Source organism: Malus sylvestris, chromosome 15 (genome assembly GCF_916048215.2).
Source record: "Malus sylvestris chromosome 15, drMalSylv7.2, whole genome shotgun sequence".
Taxonomy (NCBI): Eukaryota; Viridiplantae; Streptophyta; class Magnoliopsida; order Rosales; family Rosaceae; genus Malus; species Malus sylvestris.
Genome location: NC_062274.1, coordinates 52,082,877 through 52,102,762, shown reverse-complemented (window position 1 = coordinate 52,102,762; position 19,886 = coordinate 52,082,877). Strand labels below are relative to the sequence as shown.

Below are 19,886 nucleotides of genomic sequence, written 5' to 3'. Positions count from 1 at the left end.
TTAAGAAGGTTTTCAACATACCTTATACTCTTCATACCATTTGTTGCCTCTTCATTTTTTACCCTTTTATGTCTCTGCAAGTCTGCTTCTCTTATTTTGTGTGTGTGTAGAGAGAGAGGGAATGGCTTACATTCGGAGTGATCAAGAGGTGAGTGATTTTATTCAACTACAATGATTTCATGTCTTTTATTCATTTTTGTGTGTTGATTAGCATTTGTTTTCTATAATTTGGAGTGTGAACCATGAGTTACTTTACAGTAGTCTGTCTCATTGAGTTGGAGTTTCTTCCTTTTGCACACGAGGCAATTCCACGAGGTTATTCTGAGCAGACGGTACTCAAGGAGGGCATGTTTGAGGACCTGAGCTTGTCCAACAAGCAGCTCCGGTTTGTTTTGATATTTTTAATGGTATGCTTGCTCTTGAATTGGCGAGAGATGGTCCGGCAGCTGCTCAATCAGCTCAAAGTCTTGGTTGATGAGTGCAAGAGGACCTTCCAGGTTTATGATTTTCCATTGTTTTGTTATTAGGGTGCTTTGATTTGTTAGAAAACATAAGTTTAGTGTTCACATTCTTGCTCTATGTGTTTTTAATCTTTTCTAACTGACTACTATGTTCATTATCCTGTTAGTTAACTATGTATTTTTGTGCAGCCATGGGTAATGAAAAGGGAAACAGTTATTGGGAAAAAGAATTGCCATCAAATTTTGACAGAAGTGGGACTGAAAAATTTATTCGTGACAAGTAAGTTGTTTTCTAAAATTAATTATGAGCTTTATGTGGAACATGGAGAATGTTCAGTTATTATTTCCTTCTGCTCTTTTAACTTTCTTGGGAACTGTCAGTTATGAGCGTTATGTGTCTCTCTGTTCATTCATGATTGTGTTGAATTTATTCAAATTAAGTGTATTATTCATGCAGTTACACCTGAAACGGTTCCCGCCGCAACGCGTGAGCTTATTATCTAGTATAGTCGATAATGGTTATTTAACTCTTCATATTGCTCTCTCACATTAAAAACCGATGAGCTTTATTCTCCACATTATGTTCGTGCAAGTGGAATCCTTGCCGGACAACAACACTCAAGTTGGTGGGCTAGTTTTTCCACTCAAATTGGCCAACGGGACTCTACTATTTCAGTTACTCATCTGTCCTTATATATGAGTACATAAACTGAGTATCCGATGAGTTCCTATACTTTAGAGACTCATTTCTGATCAATTGGAGATTTAATTTGTCTTTATATTTGTTTTATACCGGTTTTATACAGTAGTTGTCCCTATTAGGGACAGCACTGGAGACGCTTTTAGCACCTTCATGTCTTCCGTTTTTGCTGTAAAACATGTCATGCTCTGAACAACTTATCATGCATGCAGTGGAGGGTTGATAACCTGTTAGGTGTGGCCCTTCGGGGAAGTGGTGTTGAAATAATTATAGTATTTTCAGCAGGTTTTAATTTGGGCCCGAACCTAATTTCAAAGAAAACTATACCCAATTTTTAGTAGATTATTCGAAGTTATTTTATTAAATTGGATCTGCATGCACGTTATGGCTACGTCACATTCTGAGCGACGGAAAACACGTCTTGATTTTAGTGTTCAACTTGACATCAGGTTAAGATGTGTCAATTTCATAAAAGAAGAAAACAGTGGCTCAAGCAACATATATGCTTGAGGAAATTGCATATCTACGAGAGAGATCATAATTAAACTCATCTAACTTAAGATTATATATATATATATATATATATATATATATATATATATAACTTCACGATCCGTATTAGGAATGTCATATTTATAAAGCAAATCTTACAATTTTATACAACCAAAGAAAAAAAACCAAGGAAAAGACAAAATAAATTGGCACAAAGAAGCATACAACAATGTAACATTCTAATTGGATAATAAAAGAGTAAAAACAAACCACACAAACTTGATCTATCAACACAAAATAGTTAATAACGTTCAACGATTGCAGCATAAAACTTCTTCACAATGCGATTTTGGAACTGAGAAAATGCATTGCTCCATGGCACATTAGACAGTAATGAACCAAGAACAATCCAAAACCCGAATGCAAAACCAAGCCCCAAACTCATATAGAAACCACCGTCTTCAAGAAAATGACCTTCTCTCTGCTTCTCATCACCTACTGGTGGCATGGCCTCATTTTTAATGCAACGCTCTTCCAATGGTGGTCCGCAAAGTTTATTGCCAACATAACTGGACAAATCAAAGCTTTGAAGCTGAGTGCTTTTTGGAATCTGCCCAATCAGATTGTTATAGGACAAATTTAGATGATTGAGAAATGTTAAATTCGAGATGCTTGGAGAAATTTCGCCAGAAAGTTGGTTCACAGACAAATCAAGCGACTCTAACGCTCCCATATCACCAATTTTGGAAGGGATTCTTCCGGTCAGAAGATTATCAGATAAATTCAATGTTTGTAGACTAGTGAGGTTGGTCAACTCTTCAGGGATTTCTCCAAATAACATGTTCCTTGAAAGGTCCAAGCTAGTTACCAAACGAAGCACTGTGTTATATTTCACTTCTCTGCCTTTGGCCACAAAAACTGCATTCTCTATGTAGGAGAATTGAAAAGAAGAACTATAAAACTCATAAACCGAGAATTCAGTACCGGAAGCTCCTTTGCTTGTAAATTTATTGGCCATGGATGACAAATTTTGGAAACATCTAGGTATCGTTCCCGAGAGATTGTTATGTGCAAGGTCCAAGATTTGGAGCGTTCTGAGACTACAAAGTTCATCAGGAATGGTGCCTTGGAACTTATTTGAACGAAGAATAAGAACCACCAAGCTTTGGCCAAACCATATTGGAATGCTTCCAACAAACTTGTTTCCACCAAGGTCAAGAAGTAACAACTGCTCGCAGTTTTGGAGGGACACGGGTAAATCTCCAGATAGGTTGTTATTGCGCAAGTGCAACGACTGAAGGAGAAGTAAGTCTCCAATAGAGCTTGGAATTTTCCCTGTCAAATTGTTGTCTTCTAAATTCACTACTGTCAAGTTTGGCCAGTGTAACCAACAATCAGGAATTTCTCCAGTGAGGTGATTGTTGTCAAGAAGAAGAACTCGAAGGTATTTAGGTACATCACTCGTATCACAAAAAAAGTGAGAGAGACTTCCTGAAAATGATGAATTGGAAAGATCTAGTACAAACACTGCCGAAGACACAAGAGGCAATGAACCGTTGAATTGGTTAGATCCTAAAAAAATGTCAACTGTTTGCAAATAAAAATCCAGTTTTTGCCAATGGGTAGAAGCTATATTTGGAACCTCCCCGGACAATTGATTACGCGAGAGATCCACAAAGATACTTGCATATCCCATTTCTTGGCTTTCAACAGAAGAAATGTTCCACAACCAAGCCGGAATGGTACCTGAAATTCCTGTACTGGACATATTAAGAGCGAGCAAATGTTTTTGACTCTGAAGCCATGCAGGCAACTGTGATGGGTCCAGGCGCCAAGAACTTAAACTCAACAGAGAAAGTTGAAAAGGAGGAACCCAGTCCGGGCTAGTTTTAAGAGTCAAGGAGTTCTCATTTGCATAAAAGGTATCCAATCTTGTAAGATTAGTAAAATGAGCTTCAGAGACAACGCCCTCGAATAAATTGTTAGAAATGATCAACTCCTCTAAGCGTGATAGATTTCCTAAAGACACTGGAATGAGACCTGATATTGAATTATTTGAAAGATCAAGGCGGTGTAAATTTTTAAAAATTCCCAACTGATCAGATAAATGACCTGAAAAATTATTATCTGAAAGCTGTAAAGAATATATTTGACCAAAACTACAGCTAGACAAACTTTCAAAGATTTCTGATACCCTCCCTCGAAAATTGTTTGACGATAGATCAAAAGAAGTCAACTTACAAAGATTTCCCAATGAGTTTGGGATTTCCCCTTCAAGCTGATTAGAACCTAATTCAAGATCAACAAGGGCTGTCAAGTTTCCAAGGGAACTCGAAATTTCACCATGGAAAGCATTGGAAGAAAGATCAAGGGACTCAAGATGGTTCAAACTGTACAACCATGTAGGTATGGCAGAGTTGAGATAGTTACCGTGTAGATCAAGAACTTTAAGACTTGTCAAGTTCGGAATACCACTTGGTATGTGATAAAGTTCGCAGCTTGACAAATGCAACTCGACCAGGAGAGAAGGGAGTGTGTTTACTTGTAACCAATGAGATGCCCTGGTAAGATCTATATTACTCATGCCAAGATGTTTCAACAGAGAAAGACCAGAGAGCCATTTGAGATTCTCGACCTTCCAACCATAGTTATAAGAAAGGTCCAGATAACGCAGGCTCGAGAGATTTCCCAACTGATGAGTAATGGTTCCGCTGAATTGGTTCAAGGACAGATCAAGAACTTTAAGACTTGTCAAGTTCGCAATACCACTTGGTATGTGATAAAGTTCGCATCTTGACAAATGCAACTCGACCAGGAGAGAAGGGAGTGTGTTTACTTGAGGTATGGTAGAGTTGAATTGGTTCCAGGATAGATCAAGAACTTTAAGACTTGTCAAGTTCGCAATACCACTTGGCATGTGATAAAGTTCGCAGAAGGACAAATGCAACTCGACCAGGAGAGAAGGGAGTGTGTTTACTTGAGGTATGGTAGAGTTGAAATAGTTGGAGGATAGATCAAGAACTTTAAGACTTGTCAAGTTCGCAATACCACTTGGTATGTGAGAAAGTTCGCAGCCTGACAAATGCAACTCGACCAGGAGAGAAGGGAGTGTGTTTACTTGTAACCAATGAGATGCCCCGGTAAGATCTACCCAACTCATGCCAAGATGTTTCAACTGAGAAAGACCAGAGAGCCATTTGAGATTCTCGACCTTCGAACCATAGTTCCCAGAAAGGTCCAGATAACGCAGGCTCGAGAGATTTCCCAACTGATGAGGAACGGTTCCGTCGAACCTTGCATCTGAGAGATTAAGATATCTTAAACCTTTAAGAGAACCAAGAAAGCTAGGAAACTGTCGTCCTCCAAAATCATTGTAGCTCAAGTCCAAGTAGGTGAGATGCTTTAAATTGAGTAGAGAAGGATTTACCTTACCACCCAGCCTATGGTACTCACCAGCCACTTCATCATAATAAGCAGCAAGGTGGAGCTCACGGACATGACCGGTTAAATTGTCGCAGGCAACACCGGTCCAGGTGCAACAATCGCCTTCAGCAACCCAAGAGGAAAGCAGATTTGAAGAATCATTGAGATCTTTCTTGAACATAAGAAGTGTTTGTCTCTCATTTTCTGGGCAAGGCACATTCAGGTTTCCATTGCATAAGCTAAGTGTAAAAGACGCAATGGATAGAAGAAAGGTGAGTAGTGGAACAAGTCTCATGACTCTAGCCATATAGATATCAAGTAGGTGATTGGTGTGAGGAATGAGTAATTTAGAGTGCTATTTATACACACATTAGTAAAGATAATTACCACAAATTACTTTTCTACATCTCCAGACCTACATAGACGGTAGTGAGTCAAGAGATAAAAGACAAAAAGGATGGTCCATCCCCAAAACAAATTGCAGACAGTGATGGTTCAACTTCATCCCCAAAACATAAATACAAGTACAAATTGCAGACGTTCGACCACTTTTATACAGCAGGAATTGATTCTCAATTTCACTCTTGATAAATAAAAAAATGAAAATTTAAAAGGAAACAAAAGCCTAGATGCCTTTGCGCCTCCTTCCACGGCAAAGCCCCACCCAGTTTCCGCCATGGCTGCTGTTCCAAAATTTTCTGATGATTTCCTCATCAGTCACGGAAATTTCAAAACAAAAGAATTAGCCTTGCAGCTTCCCAGTAACTTGTAATGTTATACTTTCTTCGCAACCATACATAAACTAAAATTGAATCTAATTGTCTAACCTTCAAATCAAATCCCGTTTTCTTCTTTACCAACTCTCCAAATTGAATCTAATTGGCTATAATTTCCCGTTCACAGGAAGGTAAAAAATGAACAAGATGTTTGAACCCAGAATAAGTTTGGGTCTATATTAGGCCTAATGCTTTTATTTCACTCAAGTATGAATGGATATTTAATTTCAACATAAGTGAACGGTAACTGAGCTCGAGGATTTGAAAGTACTTTACACGTGGCATTGTGGGTGACAAACACTCTGTCACACTGTACATTTAACCCAATCGGTTTTACAGAGAAAACGCTACTTTCTAATGACATTTTGGTAGTTTTGAGGAGATGGAAGCTCAAGTTGCAATGTAAATAATTTTTTTCTTCCTTCACTATTCACATCAACAATTAGGAGCAGACATAATTATACTAAGAGTAAAGGGTTTAAATGGGAAGAAATGTATGTTCTATATATAGGAACATAAAGAAAGAAGAAAAGGGCACACAACTCACAACTCATAAAAACTTTGAAGCTCTGCAGCCTACAATATTCCAAATTCCTTATGTAATCTAGCATATTTGTACTTGTATTCATGTTTATAGCTTTGCTACTTTGCATGTAGGATCGGTTCCCTTTAAGAAAATTCTTTTCAAATCACTTCAAGTTATTGTATTTTTCATTTCTTTTAAGTTATTACTTTGTAGTTGGATATTTTCCAAGTATTTAACATCATTTCTTTTCTGTTCTTTCATTTTCTTACAGTCTTTCATACATTTATGTGAACATATTCATGTGAGAATTGCCAACTAAGTTGAACTAAGAGCCAATCAGCTTGTGGTTATTATTTCTCATACATAAAGAAAAAATTTGAAGTCCTTTATAAAATAAGGCATAGAAAAGAGCTTTTTAATTAAAATTAGCTACTTGTGCATTGAAAATGAAATAATATAAACTTCATCACTTTTCATGATTCATCTCTTTTAAATTTGAGTGGTAGACAATGTTCTTCCATAACTTATATGTCAGTCTACAGGAGAGGAAAAAATGAACAAAATGTTTGGACCTAAAATAAGTTTGGATTAGGCCTAATGCCTTTCTTTCACTCAAGTACTAATGAATATTTAATTTCAACAAAAGTAAACAGTAATTGAGCTCAAGAATTTGAAAGTACTTTACACATGACATTATGAGTGACAAACACCCTGTAACACGGTACATTTAACCCAGTAGGTTTTACATAGGAAAAACTACTTTTTAGCTTGGAATTTTATGAAAAGAGCTTTCTATTTCTACATATCCCTTTCCATGTCACACGGTACATTTAACCATGTCGGTTTTACATGGAAAAAACTACTTTTTAGCTTGGAATTTTATGAAAAGAGCTTTCTTTTTCTACATATCATTTTCCCTATCACACGGTACATTTAACCCTGTCGGTTTTACATAGAAAAAGCTACTTTTTAGCTTGGAATTTTATCCTTTTTCTTGTCACACGGTACATGTATCCCATTCGGTTTTACATAAGAAAAGCTACTTTTTAGCTTGGAATTTTATGAAAAGAGCTTCATTTTTCTACATCTAGCGGCCTAGTTGGTTTTACATAGAAAAAGCCACTTTTTAGCTTGGAATTTTATGAAAAGTTTTTCCTTTTTCAACATCCAACCACGCAAAGACGTTTGACAAAGTGTATAAGTCAGTCAAGAGAAATAAGACCAAAGTGATGGTCCATTCCCAAAACAAATTCCGAGCAGTGATGGTCACACGTGGCCAAATGTAGACACACACTTGAACAGGTGCACATGTAATCTGTAAACACGTTTTAGTATGTTTGAGCATCTTAAAAAAAAACATCAAATTCAAAACATCAAATTTTTATTTGATGATTGATTTGACAATTTGACATGCTGTTAATATTTTCATTCCACCCAATAAGCCAAAATTTATTGTTTTATTTATGTTTTTTTAAACAAAAATAATAAAAGTTGGGTTGTTGGTTTAAAAATAATATAATTTATTACTTCATTTAAAGTAAAGCAAGTGGAATACCTTTGAAAATAAAAAAAAAAAAAAATCCAATTTGAAAGCAACTTCAAATTTAACATCTCTTTGTCCATGTCAACTTAACCTTCTTTTTCATGTCATCTTTGGCATATCGGTTGAAGTAAATGATATGTCAGCTTAACCTTCTTTTTCATGTCATCTTTGGCATATCGGTTGGAGTAAATGATATGTCATTTATTACTGTTATATATATGTGGCTAGTTAGTTCTTGGAAGTCTTCCAATCCCATATGTGAAATGCTAATGGACTTGCACTTGAATAGGTATGGAAGGTGAACGCAAAAACGATTGTAGAGCGATCGCCTGTACTCAAGCTTAAGAACATAAAGTCGACTCGACTTGTCTTCACAAAAACAACTGTAGGGCAATCGCCTAATTAGTAAACGACGATCAAATGATCTAAGAAGTGCACAAACCCGTGATTCAACCAGCAACCGCTCGATCATGCAGTTGATGCAGATATCTTGGCTCCTTAAGATTGCGGAGTTAGAATTTTGTGTTTATGATCAGAACCGTTCATATTATAAATCACCCTGTAAATATCATCTCCACAAAAAATCAATAGCTGCCCTTCCATAATCATTGAACAGATGGCCACCTTGTTCGTATACTTTAAATCAACAGTGCAATACCAACTCAAACACCTAAACCTCCAACACTACAAAGCAAAAAATACATTCGCAACAAGAAACTTGCAATTTGCAAAAGAATACAGGCTTTCGACCCTTCCGGGAGACGTTTGCTTGGGGAAAGACATTGCTCTTTGAACAAAAATACTTTATTGGGCAGCTTTCGACGTTTCATTGTACAAAACAAGGGACCCAGAAACATATCTTGGATCGGCATACGAAGGAACTGGGAGGAACGGAAACGGTGCAATAGAGGCGTATGATACAGGTGGGCGAACTTGTGAGCCATCTGAGGTATTCCTCAACCTACTCTTCCGTTTGACATTGCCGTCTTGTGAGGACAATGAAAGCTCAACGCTACTCTCTAAATTCTCTTCAGAAAGGCTTTGTTGATTATCAACGATGCGGTGGAACATAATCCCCGACATAAATACAGGAAGGTAAAGAAGGCTGGCATGAAACATCTTCCTTGCTTTATGTGTAGTACGGTCTCGGTAGAACGAAAATGATGTTGCAGCTATCGCGAGAGTAAGAAGAGTAGATTCAAGACAAAACCATCCAGACGTCATACCCCCTGCAGACAGAAGAAACGGGCGGAATGAGATGTAATCCCCAACATTAATTATTCCCTGATTAGTGATCAAGGGCCAAAGATTGCATCTCAAGCATGGAACATGTTGGTCATTCTACTACCAAGAAGAGTTGCATGATAACAAAGATGACATTTCCGATTAATCAATCACGTACTACGATGATCAAGAATTGTCCCCGCAGTATCATACAATTGATAATCGGTAGAAGGAACCACAAATTAAAGTCAATGTACGAGAGGACCAATGACATATGAAATCAACCAAAACCATGAATAACAAATATAACTCGTCAGCTTTGTTAAAACCATCAAGAGTCTTAGGAAAATGCAAATAGCTAAAGACTCAAAATGCAATCTGAAAACAGCCATATCAGACACGAAAGCCAGATAACAATCTATTTCGTGGAAGAAAAAAATGATAACATTTCTTGCGTTTTTCCCAATGGTAAATGTAAGTCTAAATCACTTATTTGCAATTCAAAGAAGACAAATGCTGACACCTCTACGATGGAAAACCTTCTTTCAATAAGACATAAGATTGATCGAACATTGGTTGAAAAGAGAGAAGAAAAACAAAAATGCTCAAAGAGCTTTACAAGACAACCACCAATAGAAATACAAAAATACAAATAGAAACACGATTAGGAAAAGAAAGATGGTTTGTGAGTCTTGGACTACAGTCATAGGCCAAGAACCCCAAAGGGATCATGTATATGCAATTCCTTAAAGCTACTGAGGCTGTTCTCTGACCAGAAGCATCAGCAAGGGAGAACATCCTAAATCTGAATATGAATCAAACGAAAAAGGATTAGAGAGGAAGAAGCCAAGTGAACTGCATCAATAATCTGTGGACCACCATCACACGTACAAAGATCCAACCTACAATCAGCTTGACTACAAATTCCTAAAATCTCATGCTAATCATTTAAAAGGGGAAGTAAATTGGATAACAAAACGGCTGCTCACACCATTCGCTCTCAAAAAGTATAAAATCTGTCGACTATAATTCTTTCTGCCTTGACCTCATAGGGCATAATTGGATATTGATTAATTCTTTCCATGAACAGATACATGGCCCATGAAAGCAAAGGCAGGAAATAAAACTCCTGTTCTGAAACAATTTCCAGGTGCAAAATATTTGAATCTTTTCAACTGATGACATAAATGTTAAAGTAAGACCATGAAAGACCCAGAAGCTCATACCCTCCAGCGGCATAGTCATTACGGCACAAGTATGCTAGGGCCATAAAATGAGGTATTTGCCAAAAGTAGAGAGCAGCTGGGAGTAGCATTGCATTGAGGGAAACCTGGCCGGAAGCTGCAGCCCAGCTGAAAGAGCCCAAAAGAGAAATCACGAGCCAACATGCAGGAAAATTCAGTTCTTGATATATGTCATGACTCGTAATGTAACAAACAAAAATATCAGTTAGGTCTGCAAAGGGATCAACATGAAGAAAACGATAGAGTTGAAAAGAAAACTTCAATACGAAGAATTATAGAAAAGAAAACTAGATCTATTCACATTTTTTTTCGATAAGAATTATTCTCATATGAATAAGAAAAAATAGGGTTGAATTATAGACAAGAAAATAGTAAAACTAATAGTACCTACATAAAGTTTCTATTTTTATGCCTACAGCTAAAGTCAGTCACCATGATTCCCAATCTATCCATAACAACATCCTAAGACCAAAGTTGATTGGCAGTGTGTGGCTACGTTAGAAGCTTCATTTCTAAAAATCCATGAGGCAGATAAAATGGGATATCAGAGAGAGGTAAGTAATTGTCACATATCTTCCCATATACATACCAAAGACAAACCGATCAACAATAATTGTGCTCCTTGTGGTGCAGGCCTTTGCTACAGGAGTGCTATACCAATCAGATGGTGAAGCAAAGAAAACCATCTCTGCATGGGGTGGTTCAAGATCATCAACTTGAAATGGTCCCATTACAAGGTGTAAACACATGCAAACATGTGTGTGTTTGGCGAGAGAGACATCTATTTTACTGTTCTATTTTACTGTTAAACAAGTGGAAGCTACGAGATAAGTCCATAGATATTGACAAAAAATTTCAGACCAGAGAGAAAAAGATACTGGGGGAATATGCAAGTTATGTGTATAAAATATTTAGTACAGTACAATGGGTACTTTTCAATAGATATTGGAAAACAAACTTGGTTTTTATTTAAAGTAAAACCCTGATCAGTTTTGGGCTGCCAAAATATTTTGCAACAACTAACATTTAAGCTACTATGAGTCAATTGAAAGCATAACTTTTCAACAGCCAAAGCAATACAACAACAACAACAACAACAAAGCCTTTTCCCACTAAGTGGGGTCGGCTATATGAATCCTAGAACGCCATTGCGCTCGGTTTTGTGTCATGTCCTCCGTTAGATCCAAGTACTCTAAGTCTTTTCTTAGAGTCTCTTCCAAAGTTGTCCTAGGTCTTCCTCTACCCCTTCGGCCCTGAACCTCTGTCCCGTAGTCACATCTTCGAACCGGAGCGTCAGTCGGCCTTCTTTGCACATGTCCAAAATCACCAGAGCCGATTTTCTCTCATCTTTCCTACAATTTCGGCTACTCCTACTTTACCTCGGATATCCTCATTCCCAATCTTATCCTTTCTCGTGTGCCCACACATCCCACGAAGCATCCTCATCTCCGCTACATCCATTTTGTGTACGTGTTGATGCTTCACCACCCAACATTCTGTGCCATACAACATCGCTAGCCTTATTGTCGTCCTATAAAATTTTCCCTTGAGCTTCAGTGGCCTACGACGGTCACACAACACGCCGGATGCACTCTTTCCATCCAGCTCGTATTCTATGGTTGAGATCTCCATCTAATTCTCCGTTCTCTTGCAAGATAGATCCTAGGTAGCGAAAACGATCGCTTTTTGTGATCTTCGCTAGATTGCTCCGGTCATTAGTGTGGATAAGTATATAACTGGATAGAGATAGGAAAGCAAACACAAGATGTACGTGGTTCACCCAGATTGGCTACGTCCACGGAATAGAAGAGTTCTCATTAATTGTGAAGGGTTTACACAAGTACATAGGTTCAAGCTCTCATTTAGTGAGTACAAGTGAATGATTTAGTACAAATGACATTAGGAAATATTATGGGAGAATGATCTCGTAATCACGAAATTTCTAAGTATCGGAGTGTGGTGTCGTCTTAACTTGCCTTATCTGTCTCATAGGTAGATGTGGCATCTTCTCTGGAAGTACTCTTCCTCCATCCAGGGGTGGTATCTTTAACTGGTGGAGATGCACAAGGTAATGTATCAATTTCACTTGAAGCTTACTTGTAGTTTCAGGCTTGGTCAAGCGCGATACAAACCATGTAGTAGGAGTCCCTCAAGTCGCCGAGCTAGGGGGTCTGCTGAAAGAGGTGACAGACAAGGTAAGCAATCAGAGCTCCGACTGATTGTTCACCTTCTCCCCATCTTGCAGCAGCATGAAGGATAAAGAGAAGAAAAATGAGAAGAGATGATATGAGATACTTTTGCTTTTGAAGAAGTAACTTTCCACAGGCTTATTCTTGAACTGAGCTGGAGGGTTTTCTGGTTTCCTCCAGAGTATAAGGCCGAATGAAGAATTTGAGGGTCAAAACAAGTCCATCAAATCTAGAGTACGTTCCACCCTGCTGATATAAGATACTTTTGCTTTTGACAGAGTAATGAATGTATCGGCACGTGTGCTGTTACGCTTGTCTCCACATGCTTCCTTGTATCCTTCGCACTTACCCTATCTGTTCCTCAAGCAGATGCGGAATCTTCCCTGGAAACATAAGATGTTGAAGATGAGTACTCGAGAGCAATGCCAGGTAAGTAATCAGGTAAGGGGTTCCAGGCAGTCAGTTCCTGGCTGGAAGCTTGATTCCAAGTGCTGACTGATTGCTCTCTTTCTCCTTGTCTTGCAGGTAAAAACAAGGCCAAAAGAAAAGACAGGGAAAAAGCATGATATGGGATACTCTTGCTTTTAACCCTGATGATATGAGATATTTTTGCTCTAGTATAGCTTGTTTGCAGAGGTATTATCGGGGGGAAAGAAAGCTGAATATTTCGAAAGGCTTCGTTGGGAGTGCCCTCTCAAATCTGATGAAGGGTTGAGCATTTTTGCAGGTCTACCTGTCCGTTGGGGATGGAGGTCGACATATATAGGAGTCTCCCTAACAACAAGTAGTAATGCTATTCCTTTACCCTGCTTGGTCATAGCACGGTAGTGGGAGCTGCCAGTTTCACATGTTTTAACTCTGTCAGAGCACTTTGAAAAAGTGGTCTGTGGTATCTGGCTCTCGAGATTCGGAGAACGATGCTTCTTCGATTTTTGAGAAAGCAATCATGCTGGGGGTATGACTCTCGAGATTCGGAGAGCAGTGTCTCTTCGATTTTTGAGGAAGTAATCATGTTGGGAGTCTGGCTCTCGAAATTCGGAGGGCGGTGCCTCTTCGATTTTGGAGCAAGCAATCTTGTTGGGAGTGTTGTCTCGAATGTGAGTAAAGGTTGGGCATGTTTGCTAGTCTACCTTGCCACGAAGCACAAAGGTTGACACACAGGGACTTTCCAATTATCCAGCAATGGTACTGTTCCTTTACCCTCTCTTCGATTTTGAGAAAGTAGTCATGTTGGGAGTCTGGCTCTCGAGATTCGGAGGACGGTGCCTCTTCGATTTTGGAGCAAGCAATCTTATTGGGAGTGTTTTCTCGAATGTGAGTAAAGGTTGGGCATGTTTGCTAGTCTACCTTGCCACGAAGCACAGAGGTTGACACACATGGACTTTCCAATTATCCAGCAGTGGTACTGTTCCTTTACAGTTGTGGGTAATAATATGGTAGCTAGACCTTCAAAATTTATGTGTCTAAACTTTTGTTAGTGCTGTTTCTTTGCTATTCTTTTACCTTTCTTGGTCAGAGCGATGTAGTGGGAGCTGCAAGCTTCACGTGCTCAACTTTGGCAGAGAACTTTGGCAAAGTTATTTGTGGTACCCATGAGCTATTGTTGCGTGTGGGAAGTGGGTGATTGAACAGTAAGATTCATGTGCTTTCTACTTCACCAGAAGTCTTCGACAGAATGCCCATAATTTCTGCAAAGCTGAGTGTGCGTGTGACAGGTGCTGACAAGGCTAGAAAAGTAGGTGCCTCTTCGATTTCTGAGATCGGCCCTCGTGGTCTCTGAGCAGCCCAGCTTTTGAGAAAGCGAGCGCCTCTTCGATTGATTCGGAGAACGATGCCTCATCGATTTTTGAGAAAGCAATCATGCTGGGGGTCTGGCTCTCGAGATTCGGGGAGCAGTCTCTTCGATTTTTGAGAAAGTAATCATGTTGGGAGTCTGGCTCTCGAGATTCGGAGGGCGGTGCCTCTTCGATTTTGGAGCAAGCAATCTTGTTGGGAGTGTTTTCTCGAATGTGAGTAAAGGTTGGGCATGTTTGCTAGTCTACCTTGCCACGAAGCACAGAGGTTGACACACAGGGACTTTCCAATTATCCAGCAATGGTACTGTTCCTTTACCCTCTTTTCGATTTTTAAGAAAGTAGTCATGTTTGGAGTCTGGCTCTCAAGATTTGGAGGACGGTGCCTCTTCGATTTTGGAGCAAGCAATCTTATTGGAAGTGTTTTCTCGAATGTGAGTAAAGTTTGGGCATGTTTGCTAGTCTACCTTGCCACGAAGCACAGAGGTTGACACACAGGGACTTTCCAATTATCCAGCAGTGGTACTGTTCCTTTACCCTTGTGGGTAATAATATGGTAGCTAGACCTTCAAAATTTATGGGTCTAAACTTTGTTAGTGCTGTTTCTTTGCTATTCTTTTACCCTTCTTGGTCAGAGCGATGTAGTGGGAGCTGCAAGCTTCACGTGCTCAACTTTGGCAGAGAACTTTGGCAAAGTTATCTGTGGTACCCATGAGCTATTGTTGCGTGTGGGAAGTGGGTGATTGAACAGTAAGATTCATGTGTTTTCTACTTCCCCAAAAGTCTTTGACAGAATGCCCATAATTTCCGCAAAACTGAGTGTGCGCGTGACAGGTGCTGACAAGGCTGGAAAAGGCTGGAAAAGTAGGTGCCTCTTCGATTTCTGAGATCGGCCTTCGTGGTCTCTAGGGAGCCCAGCTTTTGAGAAAGCGAGCGCCTCTTCGATTTTTGAGATCGGCCTTCGTGGTCTTTGAGCAGCCCAACTTTTGAGAAAGCAAACGCCTCTTCGATTTCTGAGATCAACCCTCGTGATCTCTTAGCAGCCCAGCTTTTGAGAAAGCAAACGCCTCTTCGATTTCTGAGCAGGCGCCTCTTCGATTTCTGAAGCTTCGTCGAGTGCAGATTTTTATAGGGGCTGGCATTAAGTTCCAAAGCACACTTGAATCTCCACCAGTAGAAGCTTCATTCTTGCACTTCTAAGATCTTGATTTGTCCGACCTCTTCTCTCTTCAACACCTTTGAAAATGTCTGGCCCCTCCGACCGTCGTTTTGACTTGAACCTTGTTGAAGAGGCAGCCCCGCCTTCTCCAGACAACATATGGCGCCCATCCTTCGTCTCCCCTACTGGTCCTCTTACCGTTGGGGATTCCGTGATGAAGAATGATATGACCGCTGCGGTGGTGGCCAGGAACCTTCTCACTCCCAAAGATAACAGACTACTTTCCAAACGGTCTGATGAGTTAGCTGTTAAGGATTCGCTGGCTCTCAGTGTTCAGTGTGCAGGTTCTGTGGCTAATATGGCCCAACGCCTATTTGCTCGAACCCGCCAAGTTGAATCATTGGCGGCTGAAGTGATGAGTCTCAAACAGGAGATTAGAGGGCTCAAGCATGAGAATAAACAGTTGCACCGGCTCGCACATGACTATGCTACAAACATGAAGAGGAAGCTTGACCAGATGAAGGAAACTGATGGTCAGGTTTTACTTGATCATCAGAGATTTGTGGGTTTGTTCCAAAGGCATTTATTGCCTTCGTCTTCTGGAGCTGTACCGCGTAATGAAGCTCCAAATGATCAACCTCTGATGCCTCCTCCTTCTAGGGTTCTGTCCAGTACTGAGGCTCCAAATGATCCTCCTCCGGTGCCTTCTCTTTCTGGGGTTCTACCGACTGCTGAGACTTCTCCTAAGCAACCTTTGTGAAGGCTCCCTCTTGTGTGCTTATTTTGACTCATGTATATGTACATATTTGTAGCTTATCGGGGATATCAATAAATAAGCTTTCCTTCATTTCAACGTATTGTGTTAAATACACCAAAGCCTTCTTCGCTAAGTTCTTTGAATTTTCTTTTGTTAAAGCTTGTATGTTGAAGCTTTCTGAGTGGAGCATGTAGGTTGGGGTAGTGTTCCCTTAATTTCCCGAGTGAGGAAAACTTCTCGGTTGGAGACTTGGAAAATCCAAGTCACTGAGTGGGATCGGCTATATGAATCTTAGAACGCCATTGTGCTCGATCCTGTGTCATGTCCTTCGTTAGATCCAAGTACTCTAAGTCTTTTCTTAGAGTCTCTTCCAAAGTTTCCCTAGGTCTTCCTCTACCCCTTCGGCCCTGAACCTCTGTCCCATAGTCGCATCTTCTAATCGGAACGTCAGTAGGCCTTCTTTGCACATGTCCAAACCACCGTAACCGATTTTCTCTCATCTTTCCTTCAATTTCGGCTACTCCTACTTTACCCCGGATATCCTCATTCCTAATCTTATCCTTTCTCGTGTGCCCACACATTCAACGAAGCATCCTCATCTCCGCTACACCCATTTTGTGTACGTGTTGATGTTTCACCGCCCAACATTCTGTGCCATACAGCATCGCCGGCCTTATTGCCGTCCTATAAAATTTTCCCTTGAGCTTCAGTGGCATACGGCGGTCACACAACACGCCGGATGCACTCTTCCACTTCATCCATCCAGCTTGTATTCTATGGTTGAGATCTCCATCTAATTCTCCATTCTTTTGCAAGATAGATCCTAGGTAACGAAAACGGTCGCTCTTTGGTATTTCTTGATCTCCGATCCTCACCCCTAACTCGTTTTGGCCTCCATTTGCACTGAACTTGCACTCCATATATTCTGTCTTTGATCGGCTTAGGCGAAGACCTTTAGATTCCAACACTTCTCTCCAAAGGTTAAGCTTTGCATTTACCCCTTCCTGAGTTTCATCTATCAACACTATATCGTCTGCGAAAAGCATACACCAAGGAATATCATCTTGAATATGTCGTGTTAACTCATCCATTACCAACGCAAAAAGGTAAGGACTTAAGGATGAGCCTTGATGTAATCCTACAGTTATGGGAAAGCTTTCGGTTTGTCCTTCATGAGTTCTTACGGCAGTCTTTGCTCCTTCATACATATCCTTTATAGCTTGGATATATGCTACTCGTACTCCTTTCTTCTCTAAAATCCTCCAAAGAATGTCTCTTGGGACCCTATCATACGCTTTTTCCAAATCTATAAAGACCATGTGTAAATCCTTTTTCCCATCTCTATATCTTTCCATCAATCTTCGTAAGAGATAGATTGCCTCCATGGTTGAGCGCCCTAGCATGAACCCGAATTGGTTGTCCGAAACCCGTGTCTCTTGCCTCAATCTATGCTCAATGACTCTCTCCCAGAGCTTCATTGTATGACTCATTAGCTTAATACCCCTATAGTTCATGCAATTTTGTACGTCGCCCTTATTCTTGTAGATAGGCACCAAAGTGCTCATTCGCCACTCATTTGGCATCTTCTTCGTTTTCAAAATCCTATTGAAAAGGTCAGTGAGCCATGTTATACCTGTCTCTCCCAAAAGTTTCCACACTTCGATTGGTATATCGTCTGGGCCTATTGCTTTTCTATGCTTCATCTTCTTCAAAGCTACAACCACTTCTTCCTTCCGGATTCGACGATAAAAAGAGTAGTTTCTACACTCTTCTGAGTTACTCAACTCCCCTAAAGAAGCACTCATTTCATGTCCTTCATTGAAAAGATTATGAAAATAACCTCTCCATCTGTCTTTAACCGCGTTCTCTGTAGCAAGAACCTTTCCATCCTCATCCTTGATGCACCTCACTTGGTTTAGGTCCCTTGTCTTCTTTTCCCTTGCTCTAGATAGTTTATAGATATCTAACTCTCCTTCTTTGGTATCTAGTCGTTTATACATATCGTCGTAAGCCGCTAACTTAGCTTCTCTGACAGCTTTCTTCGCCTCTTGCTTCGCTTTTCTATACCTTTCACCATTACAAAAGACCGTGCCATTCAAAAAATATTTTCATCTACACAATAAGCCAGGCCCAAAAAGAGCCGAATAACAAGGGGCACACAAACCTGATTTAAGGAATTAGCAGATGCTGCAACCATCATGGTACCAGCACATGTGCAACAAAGTCCAGCAAAATCAATGGCATGGCCACTTCCATGAATAAACCCAATTCCAGAAGTTGTGACGACTAGCATGCTGAAGTAAAAGTGATGAAATCATAAGAAAAAAAAATCTTAAACTAAGTTTCAATGACGAAAAATTGATAATCCCTAGTTAGAAGAGAATCTACTACGAACACAAAATGTAGATGTTTAACGCATGAATAAAAATACACCCAATACTGCAATCAAACCGAGTCCTGAATTCAGGAGTTGAAAAAAATTGGCACAATAACTTAATAAGTGATAATTCAACTTAACTAGATGAAGGTGGAAAATAAGTATATCTTCTAGCTAAGCGTCAACCGCTATTTCCTTAAGAAAGGGATCCTTTATGAATGTTTATATTGAAAACCAGTATGGGTTACATAAACACAGATGGGATGCAAATTCTGTTGTGAGGAGATCGAGTCTAAGCCCTTCAAAAATAGAATTTTCACGGATAAGAGTCCCATTTCTAGATTTGTAAGAACTTCCATTCCATTGAGCTGAGATGGTTTCAGGAAAGATTTGAATGATTTGGAAATTGGGGGAGCTCACTTCTTGGCAGAGGCGGATCCATTCAGGGACTAGGGTGGTCCCAGGACCACCCAACGGCAGAGGCGGATCCATTCAGGGACTAGGGTGGTCTCAGGACCACCCAACGGCCTGGAGTTTTGCGGAGGGGAGATATGCAGCGGTGACTCTCTGCAGACTGCAGATGAAAAAGAAAGAAGAAGGTTGTTTTCTTGTTAAACTGAATCGGCCAAAACGCACCGTTTGAGTCCAATACAATTAAAATGAATGTGTGAGCCCAATTCCCATTTTAATATTTTATATAAGAGACCCTAATCGGTAATCCCAATGCCCAATCCCTTTTTCCTCTCTCCCCAGTTTCCTTTTTCGTTCTAACCGCATATGACCAAGCCATCACCTGTCCACCTCTCTCCTCTCAAACACCGCTTCATTTCTTAATTTTATTTTTGTTATTTTAATACTGTCCTAATGTCTAAATTTAAATAAGTTTTCTAATTTTAGTCCAAAATAGAATGCTATTAAATTGATGTGTATCGGATAAAATTGTTAGATTCCTAATATATACTAGTTAGTGCTTGGATTGTAATATATGATTTTTTTATATTGATTTGATCATGTGATGGTTAATTTCTATATATATGTTTTGTTTTTCAACAAATATACATATGTTTTTATCTCCATTAATTTATATGAATTTTTGTTTTAATAATTGAATGTGTAGAAATTAAGAACATGGTACGACATAATACATGAAAATCATACTCGATTAGTTTAAACAATGTTATTTCAAATAGTACAACTCGGGAAGAGATCGGGTCCGGATCTC

At 39.6% G+C, this 19,886-nt stretch overlaps 4 protein-coding genes across 11 annotated transcripts in view; 2 read left to right on the top strand and 2 right to left on the bottom strand.

Annotated features, from left to right (window-relative positions):
* Nucleotides 1-234: 234 nt before the first annotated feature.
* LOC126602000 (uncharacterized) lies at nucleotides 235-1,453 on the top strand. 2 transcript variants are annotated; one of them, XM_050268800.1, is made up of 3 exons: nucleotides 235-497; nucleotides 651-741; nucleotides 919-1,453. In XM_050268800.1, the coding sequence occupies exons 1-3, from the start codon at nucleotides 243-245 to the stop codon at nucleotides 963-965; spliced, it is 393 nt and encodes a 130-aa protein (XP_050124757.1). In that variant the 5' UTR covers nucleotides 235-242; the 3' UTR covers nucleotides 966-1,453. The 2 variants fall into 2 exon arrangements, with proteins under 2 accessions (XP_050124757.1, XP_050124756.1); XM_050268799.1 differs by lacking the exon at nucleotides 919-1,453 and having other exon boundaries at nucleotides 651-917.
* A 324-nt stretch (nucleotides 1,454-1,777) lies between these two features.
* The window catches only part of LOC126604479 (receptor-like protein EIX2), a 31,189-nt gene continuing 13,080 nt past the window's right edge, over nucleotides 1,778-19,886 (bottom strand). Inside the window, exons 2-4 of one of the 4 annotated variants that reach the window (XM_050271753.1) lie at nucleotides 5,904-5,938; nucleotides 4,636-5,774; nucleotides 1,778-4,059 (exon numbers count right to left, since the gene is read on the bottom strand). In XM_050271753.1, coding sequence (XP_050127710.1) covers nucleotides 1,955-4,059; nucleotides 4,636-5,383 — 2,853 coding nt within the window. In that variant the 5' untranslated portion in view covers nucleotides 5,384-5,774; nucleotides 5,904-5,938 and the 3' untranslated portion in view covers nucleotides 1,778-1,954. Of the gene's footprint in view, nucleotides 4,289-4,635; nucleotides 5,939-19,886 lie in introns of all 4 variants that reach the window. The other 3 variants (XM_050271750.1, XM_050271749.1, XM_050271752.1) reach the window with 3 other exon arrangements.
* LOC126602001 (protoheme IX farnesyltransferase, mitochondrial-like) lies at nucleotides 8,490-10,497 on the bottom strand. The gene is made up of 2 exons (XM_050268801.1): nucleotides 10,372-10,497; nucleotides 8,490-9,150 (listed from the first exon to the last, which is right to left on the bottom strand). Exons 1-2 carry the CDS (start codon nucleotides 10,388-10,390, stop codon nucleotides 8,726-8,728), a joined length of 444 nt encoding a protein of 147 aa, XP_050124758.1. The 5' UTR covers nucleotides 10,391-10,497; the 3' UTR covers nucleotides 8,490-8,725.
* On the top strand, nucleotides 13,306-16,299 carry LOC126601995 (uncharacterized). Of its 4 annotated transcripts, none has more exons than XM_050268769.1 (2): nucleotides 13,306-13,902; nucleotides 14,816-16,299. In XM_050268769.1, exon 2 carries the CDS (start codon nucleotides 15,616-15,618, stop codon nucleotides 16,288-16,290), a length of 675 nt encoding a protein of 224 aa, XP_050124726.1. In that variant the 5' UTR covers nucleotides 13,306-13,902; nucleotides 14,816-15,615; the 3' UTR covers nucleotides 16,291-16,299. The 4 variants fall into 4 exon arrangements, with proteins under 4 accessions (XP_050124726.1, XP_050124723.1, XP_050124727.1 ...); XM_050268766.1 differs by having other exon boundaries at nucleotides 13,306-13,944; nucleotides 14,858-16,299; XM_050268770.1 differs by lacking the exon at nucleotides 13,306-13,902 and adding an exon at nucleotides 14,293-14,597.